Below are 13624 nucleotides of genomic sequence, written 5' to 3'. Positions count from 1 at the left end.
GTAAATAAAAACTCTTTTTTATTTCGGTATAATTGGCAAAAAACGCTCGCTGCTGGCACACACAGGTGTGTATTTTTCCGTTCCATGCCACAGGGCTCCGAGTATAAATGACTTGTGTACAGATAGTGGGAGTTGAGGTGGCAAAGGGCATAGCGGGCAAGCGCAAAGAATAGTATTACTATAACAAAGCCAGACTATGAGACTTCTGATTACGCAACGTCCCCTCTGCTCCCGCAAAGGGGTCTGAGTGCTACGTCACTGCGCTTACGTGTAGTCGTGACGTCAGTCTCGCGTGGCGTGACTTGCGGCGTCGGGATTTCTGAAACAGGAAATGGAAGTTAGCTGCTAGCTGCTATGGAGCAGGTGAGTGTAACAATCGTGGGCTGAAGCGGCACTGTGCATTTGTGGGTGAAGTTTGAACTCCCCTCAGCCTATCCAATCGCTATCACGGAAACTGGGATAAAATCAGTACAGAACGTAATGTCTGCTTACTCAAGCACACGTCTCTTGTTGGCAAACGTACTCCTTTCCAAGACAATGGGCCATGGCTGGATTAAATCACTGTGGAATCAAACACTTTAATCTTGATATGTTTGTCCATCTTGGTAATGATCCATTAAACACACTACTTTGTTTTGTCTGAAGAAACAGATCTCTTAATGTTACCTTATATCTTAATGTTTACCTTATATCTTAATGCAAATAGATCAATCTTACTTCTGGGAAGGGGGGAACATCCATATTTTACATCAAGGCCTTAAAGTAGTGTTTTACTTATATGTTACTGGGTCACACTTTAGCGAGGACCTCCCTTTGCGTTTGTTGTGACCTCCTCTCTTATGCCTTTGTTGTGAGGATGAAAAATATTTGTAACAACAGTGGGCACCTATATATTGAAATGCAAGTTAAACTCCCTCAGAGTATACTTCACAAAATGTGTTAACCTAGTTCTCTTTAACGGCCGTATGTTTAATACGTATTGTGTTGTTGTTTTCTTGTAGAGAGAAGAACCAGTGTGACATTTAAAAAGAGACATGGAAGAAAAAACCATAGAATTAGAAATTCCAGACATTTTGAAGAAAAATCTAGAAGAAGACTGCTACCTCATAAATAAGAGGAAACGGGTGAGGAAGAACATTATTGAGATACCCTGCCATGTTTAGGCTGAAGGCGGATCGAACATTTTCTCCACTGTCCAAGAACCATCAGGATAGAATAGGTGCTTTCAGGCAGTTTGTGTTGTATTTAAAGGACCAGTAATATCAAAAAATGAAATTGTTTTAAAGTAATAAAAATATAATGCAGTGTTGCCCTGCACTGGTAAAACTGCTGTGTTTGCTTCAGAAACATTACTATTGTTTATATAAATAAGCTGCTGTGTAGTAATGGGGGCAGCCATTCAAAGGAGCAAAAGCTCAAGTTACACAGCAGATAACAGATAAGCTCTGTAGAACATAATGTTATCTGTTGTCCATTACTTATCCTGTGCCATTTAGCCTTTTTTCAATTTCCACCATTGCTACAGAGCAGCTTGTTTATATGAACTATAGTAGTGTTTCTGAAGCAAACAGATCAGTTTTACCAGTGCAGGGCACCAGTACATGATATTTTCTTTAATTTAAAACACTTTCATTTTTTGGTGTTACTGGTCCTTTAAAGGGATACTGTCATGGGAAGGTAACCAGATAGCAGCTCCCTAACACAAGATAACAGCTGCCTGGTAGATCTAAGAAACACTCAATAGTAAAAACCCATGTCCCACTGAGACACATTAATTTACATTGAGAAGGAAAAACAGCAGCCTGCCAGAAAGCAGGCACAAGTCACATGACCTGGGGCAGCTGGGAAATTAACAAAATGTCTAGCCCCATGTCAGATTTCAAAATTGAATATAAAAAAAATCTGTTTGCTGTTTTGAGAAATGGATTTCAGTGCAGAACTCTGCTGGAGTAGCACTAATAAATGATGGGTTTTGAAAAAAAACATGTTTTCCAATGACCGGATCCCTTTAATAGGAGGTTGCAATGACAATTTTGGTGGCAATAACATGTCATATACCTTCAGCCTTAAACCACTTATTACAGAGGCAATATATACTGACAAAATATTTAGAAAACAAAGTGAATTTTACGCACCTTTTCTCAAAAACAACGGTACAGGTTTGAAATCCATTATCCAGAAATCTGTAATCCATTATGCAGAAATCTGTAATCTGTTATCCCAAATGAGGGGAAGGCCTTATCCCATAGACTCCATATTAATCGAATAATTAACATTTTAAAAATGAATTCCTTTTTTTCTGCAATAATAAAACTGTACTTTGAATATAACTAGAATATATTTTATCCTTTTTGGAGGCAAAACAATCCTATTGGGCTTCATTAAAGCTTACATTTTGTTTTTAGTAGACTTGAGGTTTGGAGATCCATGTTACAGAAAGATCCCTTATCCAGAAAACCCCAGGTCCCGAGCATTCTGGATAACAGGTCCTAAATCTGTACTCCTATTTTTGAAACATTATTAAAGATATCTTTCCATATCATCAAGAGCAAACACGTTGCCTCAACAAATCAACACTGTATAGGCTGAACGTGTTTAACTGAATAGGGTATTTTTATTTAATGATGTAATAATAATTAAGCTTGCTCTTTCTTTCGCTGCATAATGCAGAATAGCTTATTATAGAGAAAATAGAGCTTTAGAATTATACTAATATTCATTGGCAAAAGTAAAAAGTATACCTTTAATATACTCTGAAAGGGAGAGATTTGCTGACAAAAAGGAGGATGTTATATTTGAAAGATGACTTGTTAAACAATTCCATTCAATATTTTATCTGTAGCTTATCCATTAGTTGTGCTACTCTGCGGTTGTACTTGGAATTAATCTACCACTTGCAACAGTTGAGAAGTGGTATTGCAAGTAAGCACTATTTGAACCACAGTAACTACCGTATATACTCGTGTATAAGCCGACCCGTGTATAAGCCGAGGTACCTAATTTTACCTACAAAAACTGGGAAAACTTATTGACTCGCGTATAAGCCTAGGGGTGAGAAATGCATCACAGGGTGATCAGCGCAAAGCAGGGTGCCGGGACGCACATGGGCAGAGAGTGCAGCCTCATACCCCCTTAATGGACACACAAGTTGTAGTGACTATAGAATGAGAATTGAGGGGACAATGGTGATAATATGACAGTGTTTTTCTGGGCTGCTCTGCAGGACTTTACTTTTATATGTAAAACTACAGGTCAAGTAGTGGCAATTAGTAAGGAGCCCATTCACATGCCAGCCACTGGCACAGCATAAATGCAGGCACATGAGCTTGCCCAGTCAGCTTGCAATCCTGCAACGTGTGTAGCCCATTATTACAGGAATGCTCTCTCCCTGCATCTTCCCTCCTGCTTGTCTCTTCTCCCTTCCTCCTTCTCCCTCCCTCCCTGCTGCTCTTCTCCCTTTCTCCTGCTCGTCTCTTCTCCCTCCAGCTCATAATCTTTTAGTTGGGCAGGAGCCAGGGTGTACCCCTCCCCCAGTACCTGATCGTGTAGTTGGGCATGGTGCCAGACGCACAGACAGGGAGGTGGACTTGTCGAACACCGCTGTCCATCTCCAGCTCGGACTGCAGCTCATCAGGGGCTTCCCGGGGGCGTTGAGGAGCCACACGGAGCAGAACAAGGGAAGTGCCTCCCCCAGACTCCCTCCAGCAGGCGGCCGACTGTGCGGTTCAGCAGCAACTCTTCTTAGTGAGCCACCGCTGGAGCAGTGCTGCCGAACAGCAAAAGGAATACGCAACTCTCCTGTGCTGCAGCCGCCAGCTCTGATTTTAGGTAGTCCCGCAGGAAGGCATCGGGCTCCATGGGCCAGAGGGGGGTGAGAGAGGGGTTCAGGACGGCAGCGGTATAGCAGGAGGACACCGGAAGTTGTCATTTGTTCTGCACTTCCGCCTCCAGCAACGCGGCACCTGGCTGGCCCTTTTGGAAGTTCGTTTGGGATGCGAAAGCAGGTATTTCCAAACGCGTTTAGCCTCGCACTGCGTGCTGCCCTTGTTTTGGAGTCAGAGTCCTCAGCAACCTCGACTCCAACAAAAGATATTTTCCCGGTGCCCTTGTAGCGCTGCCATTGACCCGCGTATAAGCCGAGGTAGAATTTTTCAGCACATTTTGGGTGCTGAAAATCTCGGCTTATACGCGAGTATATACGGTACTACATTATCCCTTTAACTCACATATGTTACCATATATGGCTTATACTCAACATGCCCTTAGCACCAAAAAACAATATATACTTTCAAAATGCCTGCAGAAGATTGAAGTTCAATTGTTACATCCACCTTTATTGTTGTGAAGATACAGTTAGGCCCATACATATTTGGACAGACAACTTTTTTTCTAATTTCAGTTCTGTACATTGCCACAATGGATTTTAAATGAAACAACTCAGATGCAGTTGGACTGCAGACTTTCAGCTTTAATTCAGTGGGTTGAACAAAAAGATTGCCTAAAAATGTGAGGAACTAAAGCCTTTTTTTAAAACCATCACTTAATTTCAGGAGCTCAAAAGTAATTGGACAAATTAAAAAACTGAAAATAAAATGTTCATTTCTAATACTTAATTGAAAACCCTTTTTTTGAGTCTTGAACTCATGGACAACACCAGATTCTGGGTTTCCTCCTTTTTAATGCTCTACCAGGCCTTTACTGCAGAGGCTTTTAGTTGCTGTTTGTTTGTGTTCCTTTCTGTCAGAAGTTTAGTCTTCAACAAGTGAATTGCATGCTCAATTGGGTTCAGATCAGGTGACTGACTTGGTCATTCAAGAATATTCCAGTTCTTTGCTTAAATAAATTCATGTGTTGCTTTGGCTGTATGTTCTGGGTCATTGTCCATCTGTATTATGAAACTCCTCCCAATCAATTTGACTGCATTTAGCTTGATTTGAGCAGACAGTGTGTCTCTGAACACCTCAGAATTCATTCGGCTGCTTCTGTCCTGTGTCACATCATGGATAAACACTAGTGTCCCAGTGCCACTGGCAGCCATGCACGCCCAAGCCATCGCACTGCCTCCTCCATGTTTTATACATTATGCGGTATGCTTTGGATCATGAGCTGTTCCACGCCTTCCCCATACTTTTTTCTTGCCATCATTCTGCCAGAGGTTGATCTTGGTTTCATCTGTCCAAAGAATGTTTGTTTTTCCAGAACTGTGCTGGCTTTTTTAGATGTTTTTAAGCAAAGTCCAATCTAACCTTTCTATTCTTGATGCTTATGAGTGGCTTGCACCTTGCAGTGCACCCTCTGTATTTACTTTCATGCAGTCTTCTCTTTATGGTAGACTTGGATATTGATACGCCTACCTCCTGGAGAGTGTTGTTCACTTGTTTGGCTGTTGTGAAGGGGTTTCTCTTCACTGTGGAAATTATTCTACGATCATCCACCACTGTGGTGGACCTGGATGTCCAGGTCTTTTTGCGTTGCTGAGTTCACCAGTGCTTTCTTTCTCAGGATGTACCAAACTGTAGATTTTGCCACTCCAAATATTGTAGCAATTTCTCGGATGGGTTAAGGATGGCTTGTTTCACCTGCATGGAGAGCTCCTTTGACCGCATGTTGTCTGTTCACAGCAAAAACTTCCACATACAAGCACCCCCCTCAAATCAACTCCAGGGCTTGTATCTGCTTCATTGATAGACATAACAAAGGAATTGCCCACACCTGCCCATGAAATAGCCTTTGAGTCAATTGTGTTAAGGCTTTAAGGTGGCCATACACGGATAGATCCGCTCGTTTGGCGATCAGCAATAGCAATATCGGGCTGATCCGATCGTGGGCCCTAGGGCCCAACGATCGGATCCTAGCGTTCGCCAAACGGGCGGTCGGATCGCGGGACCGCATCAACGAACAGATGCGGCCGCGATCCGACGGGATTTTTAACCCCATCCGATCGAGATCTGGCCGACTTTCGGCCAGATCTCGATCGGGGAAGCCCGTCGGGGGCCCCCTATACACGGGCCAATAAGCTGCCGACTTGGTCTGTCGGCAGCTTTTATCGGCCCGTGTATGGCCACCTTTAGTTCCTCACATTTTTATGAAATCTTTTTGTTCAACCCAGTAAATGAAAGCTGAAAGTCTGCAGTTCAACTGCATCTGAGTTGTTTCATTTAAAATCCATTGTGGTAATGTACAGAACCAAAATTAGAAAAAAGTTTTCTCTGTCCAAATATTTATGGACTTAACTGTATATAGAAAACTTGTACTGCTGGAGGGTGTGAAGACAGTTAAAAAAAAAAAGTACTGATAATTTAATCATTAGGAACCAGCCCTTGCTTTTTTCACAGTTTTCACATATTTCCCAATATGGGCAGTCTTCCGGGTACTGTTGTAAGTAATTCTGTTTTTCTTTCAGCTGGTAAAACTGCCGTGTCAAACCAACATCATAACTATTCTTGAATCATATGTGAAACATTTTGCTATCAATGCAGCTTTTTCAGCAAACGATCGGTGCCGTCACCAACAGACAACTTCAAGTGTCAATTTGAATCTTCATTATATCCCACCAGAAAAAAAGTATGCTACCTTATTTTTTTTTTAAATTGTCTTTAATATAAAATACCGACTATATCAGTCCCTGGCCAAAAACTATTTTAGCCTGTGTTGTTCCCTGTAGTTGTCTGACCCTAGTAGCTTGTCTCCCAACTTGACCTGCTCTTACCATCACTTATATACACATGATGTCACTTGAGGGTACTGGTGTATTTAAATAAAATAAAAGATGTCTGACAGCTAGGGAAGGGATGCCATATGACTGGGGTCTGCAGATGCCACAGGTGGGTAGGGCTGCTACTTGCTCAGGCTGCACAACTTATTTAGGCTCTTATATTTGTCTCTCCTTTATTAAATATGTTTAACCTTTGCGACAAAACACAATCTCCTGTGAACTGTAGAAAGTTTCTCCGTTATGTTTGGGGCTCTAGCTGTTCAACAGCCCCATTATTGTTTTTCCAGTGCCTTCAATTTTTTTTTTACAAGAGACTGCTATGAAGGTCTTTTTATAACTGGCACCTGATGCTTTAAAGGAGAATTAAACCCTAAAAATGAATGGCTAAAAATGCCATATTTTATATATTGAACTTATTGCACCAGCGTACAGTTTCAGCTTCTCAATAGCAGCAATGATCTAGGACACTTGTCACAGGGGGTCACCATTTTATAAAGTGTCTGCGATGCTCACATGCTCAGTGGGCTCTGAGCAGCTTTTGAGAAGCTTAACTAAGGGTTGTTGCAGAAAATAAGGTTGGCCTGTAATATAAACTTATGCATCAGCTTATATTGCAGGCCATGTAGTAATTATCTGTATTAATTACTAATCAGCCTTATATTGTGACATTTATATTCTATGTGTACTGTATATTATGAGTTGGACCCTAAGCTCAGTAAGTGACAGCAGCACAGAGCATGTGCACTGAATCAGCAGAAAAGAAGATGGGGAGCTACTGGGGCATCTTTGGAGGTACAGATCTTTACTGCTAAAGGGTTGTGGTTTCCTTTGGCTGGTACAGAAGCCCAAAATATAATGTACAACATTTCTAGACTACTTCTTTAGTTAAACGTTAGTTATCCTTTAAAAGATGACCTTCAGATTTACATTATTAAACTATGCCTGTTTTGGGAGCTGTTGATCGTACAGCTTCTTCCTATGTATGTGATGGAACTTGCCCTAGTCATTACTATCACTAGACAAGGATGCATGCTCATAGTGTTCTTCACTTCCGTTTTTTTCTTTTTACTTCAGCATTGAACTTTGTAAAGAGATGGTCGATGGCTTGAGGATTATATTTGATTTTACTCTACCGCTAATACTGCTTTATCCATATGAGCAAACGCAATATAAAAAGGTGACATCGTCAAAATTTTTTCTTCCTATCAGAGAAAGTGCATCTATTCTCCACAGGTATGTTAAAGGGGCAGTGTCACTTCCCATTTATAAAAAAAAAAACATTTTCCTACTTAGATCTAAGAAGTGTTGAGCAGTTTTTTGCTTTCATAACACATTAGTGAAATTGGCTTCTTTAGCCATGCAAAACTTTCTTGTCTCATAGAAATTAATCTTGTTAAGGACTCCATTTCCTGTAGATATTTAATAGAATTGTATTAGAACACAGTGGTGTGATTTCTGGAGTGTAGGATAGAGGTCAGAATATACCTTTGTTGAAGTAAAGCGCATATATCATTGTGGAGTGAGGTTTATTTTGTATGGCATTAATTTATAGTTGTGTTGTTTCCTTACTCCAGAAATCAGGAGGAAGTATCACCAAGTCCACCACTTTTAAATCCACCAACTCCACAGTCAACTGACAGTCAGACTACCACAGGAGAGCCTGCCACTCCAAAAAGACGAAGAACAGAGCCAGACATTTTGCAGTCTTTGAGACGTTCTACAAGGCACAGTACAAGCTGCGATAGGATGTCAGAAAGCAGTGCTTCTCCACAACCAAAACGAAGACATACAGAAACTCCAGTATCTATGCCAAAGCTTTTCCTGCATTTAGAAAAGAGTAGGTTATTTTTGTTCAATTGGATTCGGTTAACTGTAACAAAGAGAAGGTTTACTGTGTTGTGGGAAATCAGTAAAATTGTACAGCATATACTTATGCATTTTATAAATAAAATCATGCATGTGGATAAAGAAGTATGTATGCGTTTTCAGGTAATAATCTCTTGACATGCTCTGGTACAAGCTATTCAGATTGCTTTGTTTTGGGTCAATTTACTGCTGTGTTTTGAGCCCTTTTTTAAAAATATGGCACTTAAAGCATTATTGATGTTTCCCCCTTGAACTCTGGCCTTGTATGGCTCAGTCTATTTAACTATACATCTGTACTGTTCGGAACACAAGGACAATGTGAGTAAAGTTCTGGGAGGCAAAGGAATTTTGGAGAAAAAATCCTGTGTGTACTAACCTCTTCTGTGCAGTATTTTTATATTTATACCTACTAATCATAGTAGTGTTATTAGTATTATGAAAAGTTACTTTTGTAGGCTCAATGAAGTCCTGTAAAAACAAAGCTGTTACTTATAAATACAGAAGACTCTGTTCAGCCATAATGTATTACTACATATTTTTTCTTGTGCCTAGAAACTCCGGTACATAGTGGATCTTCTTCACCAGTAACATTAACTCCCAGCAAAGAAGGAAGTTCTGTGTTCACGGGATTAGAAGGTCGAAGGAATAATGAGCTCAATGAGGTAACCATTTAATTTTGTGCTTTTTGTTGACATCAACTTATGTCATCTACATATTTTATAACTTCCTTTCTTTAATTCTTTAATTTTGTGCAATTTTCACTTTGATAATTGTCTGACAATTGTTTGGATATGACCTACACAACTATTTAAATCGGTAGTTGGCCTTTTACGTTGCCTTTTAGAATGTCCTATTCTTAGAATCCTCTTGATTTTTACACGTTTCTTCTTTTTTATATATAGTTTTGGAATTATTTACCACCTCTTCTTATGCCCATTTCCAATGATCTGTGAAGCTACAATTTGTCATTGCTACTTTTTATTACTTTTTTCTTTTTTTGCCTACTCCTGTTCATAGTCCAGCCTTACAAACCACTGCTTGTTTACTATGGTCAATTAGATGTCAGCAACCAAATTGCTACAACTGGAAAAGCAGATTTCCAAAAGCTAAATGAAATAACCATAAACCTGATGACTTGGTTGCAAATTGCTATTTTAGAGAGGTATAACCGTTATTTTTTTAATTAAAAATAATTCTCAGTAACCCAGAAAGTGTAAACTTTTTATACGCACTTTAAGGAAATATTCAAAATAGCACTTGAGAAGCATGTAACTTAAAAAGGATTATCAAATAATGATATTTATGTCCGTAGGCTTAATGGTTTTCCTATTTTCCTTTGCAAATTCAAGAACATGCAAGGTTTAAAAAGTCTACACTATATAGTTCCAGTCTGTAATAACATTTATTTTTCCTTAAATGGACAATAAACTATTGAGGGTATGGAGAAACATTTATTTTCTGTAAGAGTTGTTTGTATACATGTAAGTGAGAGTTGTCATATTACAGATCTCCAGAATGATTTACTTTAGACCTTAGAGGCAATAAACAGATGAAACAAAACAGACCAAATTAAAACAGGGCCTCTTGGCACTGAGGTTAAGGGACCAGGTAACTAGATAGAATACTTACTTCTTATATATCTGCAAACTTATTTCTAATGGTTATTGTTAGGGGCATATTTAACAATGGTCGAATTGAGAAAAGTTTGAAATTCGAATTCAAAAAGACTTAAAGTTTTCGTTAGGTCCTTATTCAGCCGAATTTGAATTGAAGGAATAGTGCATTCGATCAAATGTCATTTGAAAATTGTAGGGCAATGAGCATTACTTAAATGGGTGGTTCATACTTTTAATTATTTATTTTCTATAGTTTTTTTAATTATTTGCCTTCTCCTGGCTCTTTCCAGCTGTCAAACAAGGGTCACTGACCCCATCTATAAACAAATGCTCTGTAAGGCTACAAAATAATTGTTTTTGCTACTTTTTATTACTCCTCTCTCTATTGAGGCCCTCTCCTATTCATATTCCAGTCTCTTATGCAAATCAATGCAACCATTGCTAATATTGAAAACTGGAGATCTGCTGAATAAAAAGATAACTCAAAAACTAAAAATGAAAATCCGTTGCAAATTGTCTCAGAATATCACTCTCTGTATCATACTAAAAGTTAACTTGAAAGTGAACAACCCCTTCCAAAGAAATTAACTGCAACATTGGCAGTGGTTTAGTTGTCTTTTTAGTAATATTATTACTGTGTGTGTGTGATAACCATGTGCATTGTGGAATGTTTTTCTAGGTGTTGTCTTGGAAACTAATGCCAGAAAATTACCCTCAAAGTGATCAGCCAACTCCTCCATCTTACATTTATGGATCGCAACACCTGCTTCGATTGTTTGGTAAAATGTTTTTTTGTTTATTTGGCTCTAGGTGTCGACTGTAATGCATTTCTTCTCCATACCTGTGTCTGTTCACCGTAGTTCTTCAAAAGTGCCACTTTTTTATGCAGCGATTTTGCACAGTTGTTAAACTAGAATGAGTAACAAGATGGCGAAATAGAGAATGCATTAACTAAAAAAACGTTGCAGAGAGTTAAATGTAATTGTTTATTTTCTCTAACAGTGAAACTTCCAGAAATAATGGGAAAAATGATGTTCTCCGATAAAAACCTAAAGGCTTTGCTCAAGCACTTTGAACTGTTTCTAAGGTAGGTTGAAGGTATAACATTTTGTCTTATCAAGTCATGTCCAGATTGTTGATCTTACTGTTTTATTGTATAGAGTATCATAAACATAAAGCAGCTGTACTTTCTGAATCATTTTGAAAACATTTTACCACTGACCCAAGCACCTTCTTCAGTTCAATTGTGGTTAGGAATCCCTGGCTTTTAAACCCTTAAAGGAGAAATCAACCCTAAAGTTAAAAAAACCCTACCCTACACAGACTCCCCTCCCTCCTCCCCCAGCCTAAGTGTTACCCTGGGCAAATGCCCCTAACATTTTACTTACCCCTCGGTGCAGTTTCCGGCATCAGAGCTCACGGGCGCCATCTTCAGCCGCTTTGGTAATCTTCGGAATGAGACCGGCGCTTTAGCAATTTTTGTGAGTTTCGGTGCATGCACAGTTGTCTCGAAACAGAAAATGGCTCCAACTGCACTTGCGCCGCCACGCCACTCATTCCGAAGATTTCTGAAGAGAAGAAGAACTCTGTGAACTCTGATGCCTGAATCTGCACGGAAGGGTAAGTAAAAGACCTGCTTTTCAGATGTATTGGCTTCCACTGAGTCATTACCCAGGTTACCAAGCAGTAACCAATCAGTGACTTGAGGGGGGGCCACATGGGTCATACCTGTTGCTTTTGAATCCAATGCCCCAAGCCTATGAAATTTTCCTCTGTAAGCAGTTTGTTTTAGATGCCTAGTATGAAATGCATCTGTTAATTTCTTTAAACCCTCTTTCAGCGCATAGTGATGGAGAGATCAAAAATTACTTGTATGTTTATTAGATGGAAAACATTCCAGTTTGTGCAAGAATTTTGCATGATCTGGCCACTCTAATCCCTGCATACAGATTAAAAACCTCCAGATTTGTTTTGCACAGTGTGATGCTTCAACATTTCCATGCAGGCTTGGTTCTAACTACATTTTCCTTCTGTACTTTCTGGGTCCTGACATGTTTGTTTCAGTCATCTGTATGGTTTCAACTGCACATCTTATCAGACAGGATATATATTATTATGTCTATTTTCAGCAATAGTGATTTATAGATTTTGACGGTTTCATTTTATTTGTGTACACTTTGCAGATTCCTTGCAGAGTATCACGAGGATTTCTTCCCAGAATCTGCTTATGTAGCTGCCTGTGAAGCCTATTACAGTACCAGAAATCCACGAGCAGTTTATTAACGTCACTGTACAGACTTTTCTTTATTTGGTTTACAAACTGTCACATTTGAACATTATTTTGATGCAGACAGTGACATTTTTCTTCTCAACAAAGCAATCTTTCAGGTTGATCATTGCCGAACTTTGTATATAATTTGTAATTTTTTATGTTTTCTGTGTTACCTGTTATTAAAGGTAGGCAAATCAAGCTATTTTGCATGTTTTGTGGTCATTAAAACAAAACACTTCAAAGCACCTAAGCATGAAGCATTAAGCCATGAAATGCTTAACATATGGGTTATTTTAAATTATATAACAGAAAAAAATAATTTATATATGTAATACACACATTATATATAATTGCACAAACACATCACAAAGCCAGCACATGCCAGCCAGAACCCCCCCCCCCCCCCACTTGGATATTAGCGTATCAGAATCTTTTTCTGCCCAAAATACTATGCTGATCTCTATGAGAAACTCGCCCAGTAATGTAAAACACTTCATGTGGTTGATCGGATAGACAAATTATTGGGTGGGGCTGGGCATGACCCAGCTGTCTTAGTGCATATCGGTACTAATGACAAAATAAATGGTAGATGGAAAACCTTAAAGAATGATTTCAGGGATCTAGGCTCTAAGATCAAGGAAAGGTCTTCCAATGTCATCTTTTCTGAAATTTTGCCTGTGCCATGTGCAAGTTTAGGAAAACAGCGGGAGATTAGGGAGCTAAATGCGTGGCTCAAGTCTTGGTGCAGGAAGGAAGGGTTTGGGTTCCTAGAGCACTGGGCTGACTTTTCGTTGGGGTACAACCTATACAGCCGTGACGGTTTGCACCTCAATGGAAGGGGGTCTGCGGTGCTAGGGGAAAGAATGGCTAAGAGGTTGGAGGAGTGTTTAAACTAGGCAAGGGGGGGTGGGTGAGATAAAGGATTATGGGGAAGCTAGTGTAGACGGGGCAGTGGGGTTAGTAAGGGGTCATGGGGGAGGAGTGAGGGGGGCATACAGTTTACCAGCTAAGGAGGTCCCTCTGTTACAAGGAAAACAGAATAATACTAACTTAACGTATAATTCTTCACTAAGTAATGCACATTTCAAAAGTAAAAGTAGTAACCTCCGCTTTATGCTGGCAAATGCACGGAGTTTGTCAGGTAAAATGGGAGAC

The 13624-nt window shown here is 39.6% G+C and overlaps 1 protein-coding gene across 4 annotated transcripts; it reads left to right on the top strand.

Annotated features, from left to right (window-relative positions):
* The first annotated feature begins 216 nt into the window (after positions 1-216).
* Positions 217-12671, top strand: msl3.L (MSL complex subunit 3 L homeolog). Of its 4 annotated transcripts, none has more exons than XM_018245224.2 (9): positions 217-363; positions 1002-1124; positions 6404-6564; positions 7790-7948; positions 8290-8552; positions 9134-9243; positions 10877-10976; positions 11200-11284; positions 12381-12667. In XM_018245224.2, exons 2-9 carry the CDS (start codon positions 1035-1037, stop codon positions 12478-12480), a joined length of 1068 nt encoding a protein of 355 aa, XP_018100713.1. In that variant the 5' UTR covers positions 217-363; positions 1002-1034; the 3' UTR covers positions 12481-12667.
* Positions 12672-13624: the final 953 nt, after the last annotated feature.

This window comes from Xenopus laevis, chromosome 2L (genome assembly GCF_017654675.1).
Source record: "Xenopus laevis strain J_2021 chromosome 2L, Xenopus_laevis_v10.1, whole genome shotgun sequence".
NCBI lineage: Eukaryota > Metazoa > Chordata > Amphibia > Anura > Pipidae > Xenopus > Xenopus laevis.
The sequence above is the reverse complement of the archived record's forward strand: the minus strand, read 5'-3'. Positions and strand labels throughout refer to the sequence as shown.